Source organism: Sarcophilus harrisii, chromosome 2, assembly GCF_902635505.1.
Source record: "Sarcophilus harrisii chromosome 2, mSarHar1.11, whole genome shotgun sequence".
NCBI classification, from domain to species: Eukaryota; Metazoa; Chordata; class Mammalia; order Dasyuromorphia; family Dasyuridae; genus Sarcophilus; species Sarcophilus harrisii.
In genome coordinates, this window is record NC_045427.1 from 270,886,207 (window position 1) to 270,904,661 (window position 18,455).

An 18,455-nucleotide genomic window follows, 5' to 3' on the forward strand; every position below is an offset into this window, starting at 1 on the left:
TTTATGGCTGACAAAGGAAAAAAAGAAAGAAATCTCAAAATCAAATAAGTAATTTTTGTAATGTAATAATTTTTCCTTGATGCACCTCAGTCTCCCACATTATCAGTTTGAGTATATCCTCCAAAATTGTAGCTCTCCCCTGATCCATGCTTAACCATCCTACATAAATTTCATCCATATCATCCTATAAATGTCTCTAAATCATAATGTATGAGTGAATAACTATAGAGCTCATAGACTATTCATTGATTTTTTTCCCTTACCATTAATACATTATCATCACATATTTTTGCCAGTTATGTGTTTCTTTGACATCTTTTATTGCTGCTTTTCCTGTATAATATTTCATTTTTAAAGCATTTGATCTTGCTTACAACCAGTTTTATACCTCTTCATTTAAATAATGTTTAAAAGTACAATAAACTAATAAGCATTTAACATGACTTCAAATTCATTCTAACTTAAACTGTCTAAATGAACATACATGTACCATTATAATACAGTTGTTCACAATGAATATGGTAATTGCAAAAATATTTTTGCTATTCAGTGCTTCAAGGATATATTAAATTATATCCAGTATATTTTTAGTGTTAAGCATAAATTCTCCTCCTTTGAAAATGTAGAATCCAACTATGGTATATATATATCAATTATTTAATAACAAAAATACTCATTTCTATCCCTGTCAAATAATAACCTGTTGTAGTTGCTAATATGGTAACTTATTTGTATTTCAGTATGTGGCCAACTCCAAAGGAAATTTAGGCTCAGAAGAAATTAGAAGACCTGCACTAACATTATTGATGGGAGCCTTGGAAAGTACCAACCCCTTAATGCGTTGTACTGCTGCAGAAGGTTTGGCTAGATTAGCCCAAGTGATTGGTGATGGCTCCTTCACTGCTGGATTAGCACAGGTTAGCTTTGAAAAGTAAGTGCAGTTAATGTTTAGTAACATTGTATTTTAATGTTGCCATGAAAAGTTGAATGGAACCATCTGGTTTGTTACTGTCCAGTTTGAAAAAGTTCCTACTTTATAAACCTTTTATGAGGAAAAAGAGGAATCAATACAGAATATTCAAATACAGTAAAATAAAATAAAATAAAGCCAACCTCATTTCACTGATTTTAGAAAAGAATTATAAATTCTGGGTCTTTTTATAAGTTCTTTTGTTTTAATTAGAAATACTATACTTAGAGACATAAAAATCTCAGAATGAGGTAAAATCTCAAAACTTAAATCCTACTAGTTTCCAGCAAATGATTATGTAGCCTAGAAATGTTAAATTCAAATAGAAATAGATCCCTGCAGACCTCATATTGACTTAGAAAACCACAAATTAGCATTACCATTGTTCTAATTTTATTTTTTAAACATTTCCCTTTAATCCAGTAATTTTAGGCTCAGGTATAGCCTATGCTTGAAGAGGAAAATGCTTAAAGAAATTATTTTTTATTTATTTATTATTTTTTTTGCTGAAGCAATTGGGGTTAAGGTCACCATAGCTAGGAAGAAAATTCATAACTTCTTAAGGAAGATCTTTCCAGTTTTGAACAGTTCTAATTGGAATTTTTTCCCTTAACAAGTCAAAAATCTGTCTGTAAGTACCATTGATTATTTGAAGTCCTTTCTTCTAGGGCCAAACATAATGAGACTCATTTGTTTCCCATGATATTCCTTTAAAATCCCAGAGAAGTATCGTTCTTCTCCTCCTATCTCCCTCTGTTTCTCCACCATCCCTAGCCCATGCTAATTGTTCATAGTCTCCTAAGTTGATCTTTGTGGAGGGATAATTTTGAGACTTTCTCCACCATTGTCCTGATCACCACAGGATATGTTCTAGATTACCTGTGATACTCCAAATTAAACAAAATACTACAGATGAATGGGAAGAGAGTATACAGCAGGACCATAACCTTGCATAAAACTTCCTTTTCTTCAGCATATGATCACCCTAGATTTTGATTTAGATATCATATTGTTGATGATTATAGCACACTAAAAACCCTATTTTGTTATATGCCACATTATTCTAAGTCTCTCAGTACGTTTTTGAATCTCAAGTTGTTATTTTTTGTTTTGTTCTGTTTTGTTTGTTCTTCTGTTAGCTGTTCTTTCCAGGATATTATTACTTACAAATTTGATAGACATATATATTGTTGTGTTTTTATTCATATCATTAGTAAAAATGATGAGGGGGGAAAAAAGCCTTATTGTATTGCAAGGGATTTCTTCCTAGATTGATCTTTATCTATTAATCATCATTTTTTGGGTTGTTATTTACTAAGTTCCAAATTGACCTGAAATGAACCTTCATCCAGCTCAAAGCCTTTATCATTTTGTTTACAAGGAAGTCTGAATAATTTTGCATATATCTTGCTCAAATCTAGGTGTAATATTATCTGTAGCATTTCCTTGATATGACTACATATTAACTTCTCAAAAAATAATTAATCAGAAATGACCTGTTCTAAATGAACCTGTATTCATAATAATCAGTATTTTCTTTTCAAAGTATTCATAAATCATCCTTTAATAATGTCATCATTTGCAGAAAAGACACGTAATATAGCTGAATCTGTGAAATATATATTGCCATTGAGTAATACAATAATGTTGTGTAAAGCTAAAGTAAAAAGATAACAGCAATGATATACTTGAAAGAACAAGGAAGTACAAATTAAGGAGAGTTGCTTTCCAGTCTTATATAACATAACTTTGAGAGTACCAAAAGCTTGCAGATTTGGGGCAACTAGTTGGTGTAGTACATAGTGCACCAGCCCTGAAGTCAGGAGGCCCTGAGTTCAAATTCGTCCTCAATCACTTAATACTTTCTGGCTGTGTGACCCTGAGCAAGTCACTTAACCCCAATTGCCTCAGCATAAAAAAACCTTGCAGATTTCTAATCAGAACTATGAAAATAGTAGAAGGATATACGAGGATAGATATTCACCTTCCAAAGGGCATGGAGCCCATCATTAATATGAAGTCCAAAATTAAGAAGCAGGCTGTGAAGTATGATCAAACAATATCACCATAAATGGCTGTTATGGCAGCAAAGGAGATCAGAAGAATACAATGACTCAAAAACAACTTCTAGCAAAGTCTCTGAGAAAAATGCAATTTAAATACTAACCAGCAAGAATTCCTGAAAGTGTTAAAAGCCAGAATTTTAAAAGGAACTAAAAATAATATTTTTTAAAATGAAAGTATTTTGGAGAAAAAAATGGTGAAAAATGAAAGCAATAGAAGGAAGATAGGAAAAGAAAATTAATAGGTTGTGAAAAGTTAAAAAGAAAAAAGACCTTCATGAAGAAAATAACTTCTTGAAAAACCTCCATGAAAATTAGAATTGACCAAATAAAAATTAAATGACTCAATGAGACATCAAGAAATAGTTTAAATTGACAGACTAAAAAACTAGAAGAAAATAAGAATTATTTCATTGAAAAAACAACTAATCTAGAAAAATATCAAGGAATGAATTTTAGATAACTGAACTGCCTAAAAATTATGAATGCATACAGACAGACAGACGCACACACACAGAGCCAGGAGATGAATTTTAAGAAATTATTATAGACAATTGCCCAGATTTCCTAGAATCAAGAGCAGTGCAAAGTTTGAAAAGCTCTAACAGTTAGTTACCTTCTATTTATTTATTTATTTATTTATGAATCTTTTTTATTTACAAAACATATTCATGTGAAATTTTTTCAACATTGACCCTTACAAAACCTTCTGTTCCAAATTTTTCCCTCTTTCCCCCTATTCCCCTAAATGGCAGGTAGTCCAATACTTGTTAAATATGTTAAATCCAATATATGTTTACATATTTATAGTTATCTTGCTGCATAAGAAAAATTAGATCTAGAAAGAAGAAAAAAACCTGAGAAGGAAAACAAAAATGCAAGCAAACAATAACAGAAAGAGTGAAAATTCTGTATTCCCATAGTCCTCTCTGGGTATAGATGGCTCTCTTCATTCCTGGAAGTTAAGGAGCTGGACTGGTTTGAATCAACTCATTATTGAAGAGAGCCACATCCATCAGAATTGATCATTGTATAGTCTTGTTGCCGTGTGTAATGATCTCCTGGTTCTACTCATTTCACTTAGCATCAGTTCATGTAAATCTCTCCAGGCTTCTCTGACATCATCCTGCTGGTCATTTCTTACAGAACAATAATATTCCATAACATTCATATACCATAATTTATTCAGCATCCATTTATTTTCCATTCTAGCCAATACGAAAAGGGTGGCCACAAACATTTTTGCACATGTGGGTCCCTTTCCCTCCTTTAAGATCTCTTTGGATTATAAGCCCAGTAGTAACACTAACAGTTACCTTCTGAAAGAAGCCATAAATGAAAACTCCCAGGAGCATTAACTCTTAAAATCCAAAATTCCCACATTATAGTGGGGGAAATATTTAAGTAGTCAGAAAGGAAGAAAAGGACCAAGGAGATACAATCAGGATGACACAAGATTTAGTAGCCACCAGGGTAAAAGAACAGAGAGTTTGGAATATGATATTTCAGAATGCAAAAGATTTAGATTTGCTATAGGAGGAAAAAGTAGATCTTTAGCTAAATAGGGGACTTTCAAACGTTCCTAAAGAAAAGACAAGAGTTGAGGAGAAAATTTGACATAGAAACATAGGAATCATGAAAAGCATCAAAAGGTATGGATAAATAAACAGTCAAAAAAACTAAACAAGGTTAGATATTTATATTCTGATGTTTGTAAATAAATGTTTATATGGGGAAGTGTTTATATGGGAAGGAAGCAATCCTTCCCAATTCTGTCATCTTCAGGGGTTACTAAGGGAAGTTAGTTAGTTAAGGAACTGGGAATTATTTTGTTATATTTTGATGATCTCAGAAGAAGAAAATAAACAAAGAAATAAAGAAAGGGGGTAAAGGAGAGAGATGGGGAAAATTATTCTGTATAAATGAATCATGTAAATAAAAGTGAATACAACAATAAGGGTGTAGTGGGAGAGTAGCAGGTGACACTTGAATATATCACCTGAAATTGTCAAAGAAAAAAAATTATACATATACACACTTGGTTACAGAAATACATCTTATCCAATAGAGAAATAAGAAAACAAGGTTAACAGTAAGGCAGGAGAGAATTGGAATAAGTGCTTAAAGGAAGGATGAATTAGAAGTGAAACACTCAAATTGGGAGTGGAGGGGAAAAATAGGATCTATAGAATTTTACAATTTGCAGTTGTGCTGTTTATTATGTATGGGAAGAATTCATCCACAGAACAGAAGTTAGAATGGATTAGAAACTAAAATTTGACAATATGTTGTCTATAAGATACATACTTAAACCTGAAAAAATACACATAGAGTTGAAATAAGTGGCTGAAGTAGAGTTATGCTTAAAGTCAGTTTTTTTTAAAAAAGGAAGAGGTAGTAAAAATAGACCTAATTGAAAGAGATAGTGAAACAATATTTTGCTAAAAATATACCATAAATGATGAATTTATGTGAATACTCATATATGTACCAAATGGCATAGCATTTAAATTCTTAAAAGTTAAATGAGTAATGTGTATATATGTAGTATCTGTATATCTGTAATAATGTAATAATAAAGGGTCAATTCATCCCTTTCAGATATAGGTAAATTAAACAAAAAAAATTTAACAAGAAAGAAGTTAAGGAGCTGAATAGGATTTTAGAAATGTATCTCTCAGGAGTATAGAATAAGAATAGAAAAGAGTATACCTATTTCTCAGCTGTGCTTGACACTTTCACAAAAATTGACTATATATCAGGGCACAAAAGTTTAATAAGCAGATGAAGAAAAGTAAAAATATCAAATGCACTTTTTAACTGATCATAATGTGATTTTAAAATTTACATTCAATAACAGGCCTTGAAATAAAAATTAACTATTAATTAGAAACTGAATAATCCTGAAGGATGGGTAGATCAAATAACACATCATAGAAAACATCCATAATTCAATTTAAAGTAATTTCAAAGGAGTAAAGTGAAGATGGTAGGAAGCAAGATAATGAGGTCTCCTTCACAAACTTCTGCAAACAATTAAAAATGCATCCATCCAAATCCTGTTGAGAAAATTTGGGGGGGGGGGGGGGGGGGAGGGGGAGAAAGTCACAGTGAATCATTTGTCCAAATAATACCACTTAGAGGGTATTAGTCTACAAACTTAGGTCTACAAACACTAGGAATGGTACTATCCAGGAACATGCTGTTCATGGAATACTCAGAGAAAGAGAGATGTACCAGAAGAAGAAATCTCCTATCCATACAGGCAATTCTGTGTTAGGTCACTGCAATAGGACAGCTGCCAACTTCCAACTTTATTACCTACTACCCAGTTACAAGTCACATATCCAGAACAAATTGAGAAGGAAATGTGCAGGGAAGTGACATTCCCATGTAGAAAGGCCTTGAATTGAAAGAAAGGAAAAGATTCAAAAGCAGCAGTAGTGGTAGACTCAGAACTTAGGTGCAAAATAGAGTATCAAAGCATCTAGCCTATCCTGTGAAAGAGTAAACCAAGACAGGCATCCAAGATCAAAAGAAAACACGTAATTTTCCTACTCTATGCCAACAACTTTCCAGTTGGCTGATGAAGACTGAATACTACAGCAGTTTCCTCTTGCACAGACCCAAACTCAGTCAGACTCAAACTGAGTTCCGAACTTAGACAAGAGGAGCAACAATCAGACTTTGCCCTGGATAGACTCCTTTGGGAATACTGAAAGCTCATAGTTCTCTACTGTGCCCTTGAGATTCTGAAATAATACAATGCTTAATACTCCAAAAGAAAAAGAAAGAAAAGAAAAAAACAGCAACAGAGTTGGCCTAGACTTTCTCTTCAAAAGTGTGCCAGAACCCAGCCCTAATATCATTTCTGAGTCAGGCAGTAAATTGGAAACAGGGACCAAAAAAAAAAAAAAAAAAAAATTATAAAAAGCTATTATAGCAAGGAAATTCAAGACACAGGTATAGAAAAGAATAACTCCCCCAAAATTTATAAGCAATGATTCAAAAAATTGCAGCTTGGATACAAAATCAACGAGATTCCTGGAAGAGATAAAGTTTTAAAAATAAGGTTTAAAATGATTTTTATAAATGAAGTAACAAGTCCTTGAGGGGACAATTGGGAAAGAAATGAGAGCTTTGGAAGAAAGAATTGAAAGAAAGTTTGCCACAAAAGATACAAATCTTAGGCGAGCAACAAACTCCCTGAATATTTAAAGGATCAAAAGTATTTTTCTTTCACCGCATGAGGTAACAAGAAATATTAACATCAAAAGGCTAGGGAAAAAAAGGAAGAAAATGTAAGGTATCTTATAGCAAAGCCAACTGGCTTAGAAAACAAATAAGAAGAAAAAAGTTAAGTCTCACTGAACTATCTGAATGCTATAACCATTAAAAGAGCCTTGCTGTCATTTTTCAAGTCTTATGAATTGTTCAATTGTTTTTCAGCTGTATAATACCCTTTATGATACGTTTTGGGGAGTTTTCTTAGCAAAGATACTGCAATAGTTTGCTATTTCATTTTCTAGTTCATTTTACAAAAGAGGAAACTGAGGCAAACAGGGCGAAATGACTTGCCCATGGTCACCCAGAAGTAAGTATCTGAAGCCAGATTTGTTCACAGGTCTTTCCTAACTCCAGGATTGGTGCTCTAGCTATTACATCACCTAAATCTTAAAAAGAAACTGTGTAAATCTCAGAATCACAGATCTAAGTGGAAACCCCAGAATGCAAATTCTGAGGAATATTAATAAAATCCAGAGCTAACAAATCAAAGAAAAATACTACAAGTATTCAGAAAGAAGAAATTCAAGTATTGAGAAAACATCTCACACAACTTAACAGCCACCACTATCAAAGGAATGGTTAACTTGCTTTATGATAATTCCAGAAGGATATCAGCTTACGGCAAAAAATAACTTAAATGGCAAAATGAATTTAATGCTATATATGGGAAGCATTTTTCCAAGCATTCCCAATGAAAAGATCAGAGCCATGGAGAAACTCTGAAATTCAAACACAGGAGTGAGAGAATCATAACAAGATAACGTGAATGAACAATGGCAAAGGATCAAAAATGGATAAACTGCTTTCATTGAAATATGAGGAGATGATGGATGAATCATTAGTTATACAATATTATTTCATTTTAAAGTATTACTCTTTTCAGTACAGTTAAGATTTCTGAATGTTACACAACTATATAACATAGTTGTAGTTTTTATAACCAGTAATGTTTATTCAGGAATTTTGGCATGACAATTAAAAAAAAAATTATTTGTATTTCTTTCCATAAAACAGACTGAAATCAGCTAGGGATGTGGTAACCAGAACAGGACATTCTTTGGCTCTGGGATCCTTACATAGATATTTAGGAGGAGTGGGCTCTTCTCAGCACTTAAATGCTTGCATCGGAATACTTTACACTCTGTCACAGGATGGAACTTCTCCTGATGTACAGGTAAGCTACTTCATTTGACAACTTCTGAAACATGCATTTTATAAGTGTTATAAGTAATTTTATTTCTTTAAGATTTGATAGTTCGTGGAAAATGCTTTTTTATAATTAAATTCAAGGCTGTTTCTACCCTTGATTAGGCTTTTATTTATTGATTGGGCCTTTCTATATATCAACCCTTAAACTAATATTAAATTGTCATCCACCAATCTTAATCTAACCTATATTTTACTATTTTTCATCAGTGATAGTATCCTTGCCTCCATGTCCAAGTTAAAATATTGAAATTGTCTTTTACTTTTCTCCTTTGCTTTTCTTTTTCAGATCAATTTAGACCTTTTAATTATTCCTTCAAAAATATTTCTTTTACTTTCTATCCTTAATACCATTATTCTTACGTCTCCTCCCTTATATTTCATCCCTTTATTACTACTGTAGTCTCATAATTGAGACTGAATTCAGTTATGAGAATTCTTCCTTCAGATTTTTGTCCATTCAAATACTTCTGTAAGTTCATCTTCCTGAAACGCTCACTTCACTTACTCATCTTCTTAAAAGATCCACAGTGGATCCACATTGCTTTTTAGATAAATTCAGAACCCCCGGCCTGACTTTTAATATCCACCATCAATTAAACCGACCATAATTATTTAGCTTTGCTTCCCGTCAGATCAAATCTCTACATGATTTCTTTATTTTCCCTACATAAATGCCATTTTCATTCCTACCTCTGACTTTTTAGGTTTTTGTTTTTGTTTTCTTCTTCTAGTGGGATGCTTTTTTCTTTGCCACAAATTCTTATCTGCTCTCAGGTTTTAATCAGGTCCTACCTACCATTTCTGAAATTTTTTTTAATCTCAGAGTACCATCTCTGTACCATTTCTGATGATAATATAGCATATACAGTCTGTATTAATCCAGCAGTTAATGACATGCTGTGTTGTTTCACCTACTCTGCTTTAATCTCCAAAATTAGAGACTATTTTGAATCCTTCTCTCCTAGCTTATTTGCATAGTCCATTTAATAAATGTCTACCAGGCACAAAGTATATACTTCTTAGTAAGTTTGGTTGATTAAATTAAAATCTTAATTCCAGTGATTAACTCCAAAATTTTCAGTGTCATAAAAGCAACATTTATCTTTTTATTAAGTTTTCTTTGGAATAGTAATTTTATGGTAATATAAATACTTTTGTATTTTGTTTCATAAGCTTTTGAAGAATAATGAGCAGTTAAAAGCAGAATAGATAAGGGGATGGTTATGAGCTAGAGGTATTAAGCTTCTCTGCACTATACATGTTTCAGTGCTTGGAGGTGGGTTAAGAATATCTTTAATGTTTATTAAAGATAGTGGTTATTGCAGCCATTTTTAAGGACTCCTAATCTAGATTGGTTTTTTTCCTACTCCCACCTTCTATATATATTATCTCTCTCATTCCCCGAGTCCCTCTTCCTTTTTCTACCAGTGTTCCTAATCCCATTTATGGTCTCCTCATTATAGGGAAGACTAAGACAATTCAGAAGGCAAAAACTTGTTGAGTATAATGCCCATGTGGCTACCTGCATATAAACAATAGTAAAACAAGAGCCCAACTTCTCTAATGAAAAATGCAACCTGATTTCTTTAATCTGAAATGACATTCAGGGGGGCAGACAGATGTCAGGATGGAATCATTTTCATCATTGAGCAAAAAAACATCACCTAGAGGAAGATAAAGACCATAAAGAGAAAATGGAGCATAAACTAAGATCCATCTTCACCATCCTAGAAACGTTGGATAAATTTTTAGTAGTAAATAATCCAGATAGCAAAGTAAATAAAGGAACATGGTTTCCTCCACAGATTCAAAATAGTATGTGGTAATGATAAAAAACCAAAGAATAGAATATTTCTGAGAGACTTATCAAGAAGCATTTAACATCAGCAGGAAAGAGATGTAGCCTTTATATCTAGTTTACCTGAGGCTAGCACTTAACTTTACTATGTTTTGTTATGGGATCCTTAATAACCTATAGCTTGTCTACACTTTTTCATACAAAGATAGTACCATTATTATGGGGTTGCATAGAGAAAATCTAATAATTATGGACATAAGAAAACTTATGTGATTCTGTAAAATCTATAGAAAATTAAATTTTATACATATTCCCCTCAAGGAACCTTTTTACTTGTCTCCATTCCTTCCAGCAGCACTTGGATTTCCTTTAGCAAAGAGAATACATGTACCTGTGCATGAAATTCAGCCAATATAGTCTTTTCACTTTTCAACTTTGAGAAAATGCCATTCCTTAATTTTTGTTTGTCCTGGGCTTCCTATTGTATAATCATTGCTATAAAAAAGGAATAATAGCTTCTTTTTATATAAACATAAGTACCTTCCAAACACATGTAGAACTAAAGCATATCTGGTATTTAGAAAACTGAACTAGTTTTGCAAATAACTGTTTTGCACTTTCAGTTAAGATATGAAAATGTAGTTAATTACAACTTGAGTATTATACTTAGCCCTCTCAGCCCCTTATTACCATCTTATTTTTCAGAGTTTTCTTTTCAGCATGCAACTTTCCTTTATTCTTCTTAGAAATTCTTTTTTAGGAGAAATCTGAAAGAATTGGGTAAAATGGGAAAGAGTTTGGCGTTTCAAAGTTAAGGAAGACAAGGTGAAATATGCTTTCTATAAAATAAGTCCCAGAGGCCATAATATATCTTTGGCAGCAGGGAATTTTTTTATTCTTCAGTTGCAACTGTTTGTTGACATTTTTCCTGCCTCAATAAAAGTTCACTCTCAAGAAAAAACGAATTCAAGTAAAATCCTTTGAATATAAAGCTTCATATTTCAATTTCAGCCTTCACAAGGCTATAATCTTAACCACCTAAAGATGAAAAGTTGAATTGCCACATTATATTCACTTAATTACTGGAAAGAATTCAGTCAACAGACATTGCCCTGGAATAATTTATATGTTAATTCTATCATCTTGTGCTTTACTTTATTTTGTGTTTAGTGTGATGTGAAATTTAAGACTGGTTTAAAAAAATAATATGAGTGATAATTTTTGTCCTTTCTGTAAGTTTGTTCAAAAGTTACTATTTATTTAAACTGGTTTTAAACCAATACTCTGTGGAAGGAATAATTGAAGTTAAGGAAGGTAATAGAGAGTAATGGAATTTCAAAATATTTTTAGGATGATTAAATTAAGATGTTTGTAAATATGTATTTCATCGTGAAATACACATTTAAAATTGAGGCTAGATGATTTTGAGGGGTACAAAGAGCTGTGTGCTTAGTTTAAAGAAAATAGTATGGAATTCCTTTACTTCAGTTAATTTCAAGAGCTGTGTGCTTAGTTTAAAGAAAATAGTATGGAATTCCTTTACTTCAGTTAATTTCAAGAAAATAGGTTCCAATTTCATTTTCAAATCTATCTATAATATTCATTATTGGGTGTGGGGACAAGGAACTTTTAGGAAATCTCCTTTTTCTTTAATTTTTTTCCTTGATTATGAACAGACAATTCTCAGATGAAGAAATTGAAACTATTTCTAGTCATATGAAAAGATGCTCCAAGTCATTATTAATCAGAGAAATGCAAATTAAGACAACTCTAAGATACCACTACACACCTGTCAGATTGGCTAAGATGACAGGAAAAAATAATGATGATTGTTGGAGGGGATGCGGGAAAATTGGGACATTGATGCGTTGTTGGTGGAGTTGTGAACGAATCCAACCATTCTGGAGAGTAGTTTGGAACTATGCTCAAAAAGTTATCAAACTGTGCATACCCTTTGATCCAGCAGTGTTACTACAGGGATTATATCCTAAAGAGATTATAAAGAAGGGAAAGGGACCTGTATGTGCACGAATGTTAGTGGCAGCCCTTTTTGTAGTGGCTAGAAACTGGAAACTGAATGGATGTCCATCAGTTGGAGAATGGCTGAATAAATTGTGGTATATGAATATTATGGAATATTATTGTTCTGTAAGAAATGACCAACAGGATGATTTCAGAAAGGCCTGGAGAGACTTACACGAACTGATGCTGAGTGAAATGAGCAGGACCAGGAGATCATTATATACTTCAACAACAATACTATATGATGACCAGTTCTGATGGACCTGGCCATCCTCAGCAACGAGATCAACCAAATCATTTCTAATGGAGCAGTAATGAACTGAACTAGCTATGCCCAGAAAAAGAACTCTGGGAGATGACTAAAAACCATTACATTGAATTCCCAATCCCTATATTTATGCCCACCTGCATTTTTGATTTCCTTCCCAAGCTAATTGTACAGTATTTCAGAGTCTGATTCTTTTTGTACAGCAAAATAACGGTTTGGTCATGTATACTTACTGTGTATCTAATTTAATGTATTTAACATCTACTGGTCATCCTGCCATCTGGGGGAGGGGGTGGGGGATAAGAGGTGAAAAATTGGAACAAGAGGTTTGGCAATTGTTAATGCTGTAAAGTTACCCATGCATATAACCTGTAAATAAAAGGCTATTAAATTAAAAATAAATAAATAAATGAATGAATTTGCTTGGAACTTTTAAAAAAATTTTTTTTCCCTTGATCTATTATTTAATGTTAATACAATATTTTTAAAATATTATATTCTTTGTTATAATAGGGTTTTTTTCCCTTTTCTTAACTTTCCAGACATGGGCCCTACATTCTCTCTCATTGATAATTGATTCTGCTGGTCCACTGTACCATTTACATGTGGAATCTACCCTCTCTCTTATACTAATGTTGTTGTTGACTGTTCCACCTACTCATGCTGAAGTTCACCAAAGTCTTGGACGATGTTTGAATGTACTCATCACCACATTGGGTCCAGAACTACAAGGTTTGAATAGCTACTTTTTATATGATTCATTCATAAATACTGGATATCATTCATTTGTTCATAAATATTAGAATGTTTTTTGAATCAGTGCACTGTAGTGCAGTGCAATATAGTACACTGAGTCAGTGCAGAACTTGTTTAGCAATGTTTTCTTTAACCTTTTGGCAATAAATTATTGTGAATTTTTAACATTAATTAAATATAGGAAAGATCCAAAGAGATATATAATTGCTTCCCCCAAAAAAACAAACAAACAAATAAAAAAAACACCTTATATAATCATTGTAGTTTGTTCAAAACTAAAGGAATATAGGTTTAGTGGTAGAAAATGCCTTTCAACTAATATAGCATACATGATGAAAGTTCTGGTTCTGAAATTATTTCCTAATTCCAACCCTGGATGTTCAGGGGGAAACAAATTTTTTATGTGATTTCAGTTGAGCTGACTTCAGATTATTCATTGTTGATTTCTTATTAAATCAGCCCTTTTTCTGAATGAACAGTTTTTTCATAAACTAAATTGCATAGCATCTACCATTTTTCTTAGAATAAATTTTACTTCAAGAATATTGTTGTAAGTTAGAAATAATTAAATGCTTCCCTTTTTGTGGTTCTTAATAATAAAGTAGCATAACTTGAAACATCATGGGCTCATTTATTAAAATATTTCTTTTTATTTTAGGTAGCAGTACTGCAGTTTCTACTTTACGGACATCCTGTCTTTTGGGGTGTGCAATAATGCAGGATAACCCAGATTGCCTTGTTCAAGCTCAAGCCATCTCTTGTCTTCAACAACTTCATATGTTTGCCCCACGCTATGTCAATTTATCTAGTCTAGTCAGCTGTCTTTGTGTAAGTATAAAATTTTAAATGTGTTATTCCCTTCTTTTATTTGAAATTTCCTAAAATTTATATTAAATATTTTTTAAATTCTCAGGAAGATTATATAATACTTAGTTTTCTCTAATTCTTTTCTTTTTGAAGTCTTTATATATATATATATATATATATATATATATATATATATATATATATATATACAGTATTTACAAAATACATCACAGATTTCTTCTGAGTAAAGTTTTTATTAATCCTTAATACATAATTGTAAGCTCTTATAATTCAGTTTAATAAAAATAAATTATATTTCATTCTGAACAAAAATAATTTTTGGTTTGGGTTTCTGAGTATGCTTTCATATTTTACTTATTTTGGCAATTACAAGGGAATAATCAAATATAATATTATTCTTTAAAGGAATAAAATAGTATTGGGTATTATTCATTTCCTTCTGAGATTTGCTTTGTTTTGTGTTTAAAGAAAACTGTAATAAGAAACCTTGTAAAATAACCAGACTTAATTTGGATTTAGCTCAGAATAAGAAGAGTCTTCCAACCCTGGAGGAGTCTTCCAACCCTGGAAGAGTTTGAAACTCAAAGTAAAACATAGAAAATTAGAGCTGTAAGGACCCTTAAAAACTATCCAACTTTACACATAAAGTAATTGAGGAAGTTAAGTAAGACATCTAAGGTCATACAATTATTTAATAAAAATTGGAGGTAGAATCTGGGTTCTTTAATCTAGGTTTTTCTCAGTGAGTTTAATTTGGATTCTGTTCAAAACTAGAAGTATGTTCTGCTTTCCACTGAACACTTCCCCCCCAAATATTGCCAATTGCTCTAATTTTTTAGGAAGATTTCATTTCTCATTACACTAGTTTTATATCATTGCTTACAATTAAACAACCAAAAATTTCCTTTGTTAGTCCCTCTGTTTTAGGAGTTACCTCCTCTTGTAAGTTGCTGTGACTAAAGCAAATCCTTAGCTCATGGTGATAACTCTGTCCAAACTTAGACACATTGGTCCTTCTGAAGTAGGACTTTATTTTATCTGAAGAGCCACTCCCTTGGCATATAACTATCCTTTTTGTATTTAAATAACCATTTACAAACCCCAGTCTTAGAATAATATTGGTGAGCAATCATTGTTGGCATTTCTGTATTCTTTTCATGCTGACTCTACTTGTTCTCCTTATTTGGATTTTATTTTATTTGGATATTGATTGGGGTTACTACCATTCTGTACTTGTAAAAGCACAGTAGAAACTTTTTTCTTGTCTTTCAGACTCTAGGTTAACCTCTGATTTTCATTTTTTTTTTCTTACTCCTACTTGTGGACTTGCTAAATTCTATTGAGTGAAATCATGCTGCCTGGTTACCCAAAACGTTAATATCATTATCAATTGTTTCTTCACTGCTGCAATGAAGGCCTTTTATTCTTATTTACTCCCCCTTATACTCCTCACTATATTACTCACTTTGTTTCCTCAACCTTCCTGTATCTCCTTTTCAACAGAATAGAATTCATTACTTCATCTATTACGGGCAGCCTCTTTTCCTATTTTATAGTTTAAAATCCCTCTTTATCATCTTCCATTCCTTTCTCTTCTAGGCCAGTCTCTAGTGATGAAGTGTTTTTATTCTTTGCCAAGTCCATTACTTGTGCTCTTTGATCACTCTTTCTCTTATCTTCATTCTTTCTCTATATACTAGCTTGTTCCCTGCAAACTACACACATTACATTCCATCTATCCTTTAAAAAATAAAAAAAAAAAGCAAAAAATAACCGTCTTTCCATTTGATGCTACCCCATCAAGATATTACTTCTATATTCTAGTTTTTCATATCCAAACACCCAGAAAAGACCATCTACTCTTATTGGGTTCTTATCTTGTACCACCCACTCACTTTTCCATCCCTATCATTCTTACTTTTGATTACTACTCATCTGTGACTGTACTTACTAGCAACCTCTTAATTGTTTATGCTAATGACTTTTTCTTAGTCTTTATTCTTCTTGACCTTTTTGCCCTGTTTCTCATCCCCTTACCTTGTATATTCTGTCCTCCTCCTGTTGTTGTGATATCCTTTTCACTTGGATGTATACTCCTAATTCAGTCTTATGACTTTTTCCTGTACTGTTACAATAAACTCCTAATTTGATTCCTTGCTTCTAATCTCTGGTTTCTTCAACTTTCCTCCATACTGTGGCCAAGTTAATCTTCTGAAAGCATGAACTTCACTAATCAATCCAAAAATATCCACTGAGTCCTTGTAATCTGTAGGGTACATATATAAAGCCTCATATTTAATGTATTCTAGTTCTACTCTGTCTTCTCATACATGTCATATTACATATCTTCATATGTTTTCTGCTTCAGCTAAATTGGCCTGTTTGCTAATCTTAACATTCCATCTTTCACCTCCATTTCTTTTCACTAGCCTGTCCTGAATTACCAGAATGGACTCTCTTTTTTAAGAACTTTTCTAATTCACCTCATTGTTAGTGTTCTCTCCCTCTTCACATTATTGTTCAGTTATTTAAATGTTGTATCACAACAATAACATTTACACTAAATTCTTTTTTCTTATTTTTTTATTTCAATGGGAAGATTTATTACAAGCTATGTGGAAGACAGAGAAGGGAAAAAAGGAAAGGGAACCTGTTATCAGTGTAGGCATACATACATACAAAGAGTAGAACTCATTTTATTGGGGAGCAGAGATATCAGTTCATTTAAGTAGGAAGGGGGTGCTTCAGTGGGAAGGTATGCTTCTATCTTAAACAAACAGGAAATAACTTATACTAAATTCTTGGAACTTATTAGGTACTGGCTTTCAGAATTTTGCCTTTGTGTACCAAAAGCTTACCACAGTATCTTATATATAGTAGGTACCTGATAAAATTCTAATTGAAGTGGGTTGAGACTATGAACTATATAATTTCATTTTAAATCTACCACTTCAAATGCAATTAGACCAAATACTTTGGCAAAAGGAACAACCAATTCAGTTCTTTTAATATTTAGTATACATATCTATGTGCAAAGGAGAGTTATATAAAAAGATGAATAACGTGATCTCTATCAATGAGTTTATACTGTTATTCTTTTTTAACCTTTTCTAAGTAGAAAAAAGATTTAAAAAGACTACTGACATGGTCAAATTTTAAGACTTTTTTTACATTTTCAGAAATTTTATACAAATATCTCTTACTACAACATTAACTTTTCACTTAAGGCATGATTGGTAGCACATTTTTCATTTTTTAAGTTGTGTTTATGATATAACACATATCAGCTGGAGCAAATTCTTTACTTTCTTGCTGAAAGATGTTAGTCTCGGTTTTATTTCTGTTAGATAAAGAGAGGTTGTACTTGTCCTATTGGTTTCCTAAAAGGCAGAACTAGAAGCAATGAGTGGAAATAGTGGAGATGAAAATGTAGATTTAATGTCAGGAAAAACAATCAACTACTAACAATTAGCGATATCTAAAAAGTAGAATGTGCTGCCTTCATTGGAAGTCTTTATGAAAAGGCTCATTTAGTAAAGCAAAGTGGTGGTTCTCTTGGAAACATAGGTAGGATCTGTTCCTTATTCAATTCAGCCTTATGACTTTGAAAGCCTATAATTCGGTGAAATATTTTTATGTTTTTTATTGCTTTGTGTCTTAAGTTTTCAGAATATATTCCATCCACTGTGATAGAAAATGTCTTTTTAAATGAATAATATTTAATCTTTTTCCCTCACTTTTCCCAAGTTTTATTAGCTAATAAACATGCTAGCAATTTTTAAATTTTGCTTTTAATTGTAATAAATCTATCATTAACTCTTGGTGACCCAAATCACTAACTGTCATTTGCTGGACATTATTGCACATTCATACCTCCACAGAAATTTGTTTGATCTATTTTAAATAGTGAGGCTTCCCTCAGAAATTCAAACTTTGCAAGTGCAGAGTATTTCTCCATTTTCCTATTAATTTGGTAAGTTTATTTTGCATTATTCAAGTTTCCATTTGGTTGAGCATTTTGAAGTTCTTTGACCTTTTGATGTGACGAAGTCTGAAAAACTTATTTGTGGGATATTTTTTAGATGTAACTAAGCATATTTGAATGATATTCAACAATCTTTGTACTCAATATTGTCAGCATCATCCTAGTGTTTATCTTTTGGTTTTGTCATGACCGGTTTGTCATTTGTTTTTGTGCAGGAGATCTTGTTGGATAATTCTGTGTTGGTAGGTCCCTGACCCTTGACTCCAAAG

The 18,455-nt window shown here is 32.2% G+C and overlaps 1 protein-coding gene across 6 annotated transcripts in view; it reads left to right on the forward strand.

The window, feature by feature from the left end:
• Positions 1 to 18,455, forward strand: part of HEATR5A (HEAT repeat containing 5A) — a 156,661-nt gene that overhangs the window by 82,630 nt on the left and 55,576 nt on the right. For 5 of the 6 annotated variants that reach the window (XR_004231970.1, XM_031952256.1, XM_031952257.1 and 2 more), the window contains exons 18-22: positions 741 to 931; positions 8,335 to 8,494; positions 13,160 to 13,349; positions 14,032 to 14,201; positions 18,402 to 18,428. Coding sequence is in view for 5 of the 6 variants with exons in the window: in XM_031952256.1 (XP_031808116.1) it covers positions 741 to 931; positions 8,335 to 8,494; positions 13,160 to 13,349; positions 14,032 to 14,201; positions 18,402 to 18,428 (738 nt within the window). In the remaining variant the exon portion in view is untranslated. The remainder of the gene's footprint in view (positions 1 to 740; positions 932 to 8,334; positions 8,495 to 13,159; positions 13,350 to 14,031; positions 14,202 to 18,401; positions 18,429 to 18,455) is intronic. The other variant, XM_023501135.2, reaches the window with a different exon arrangement.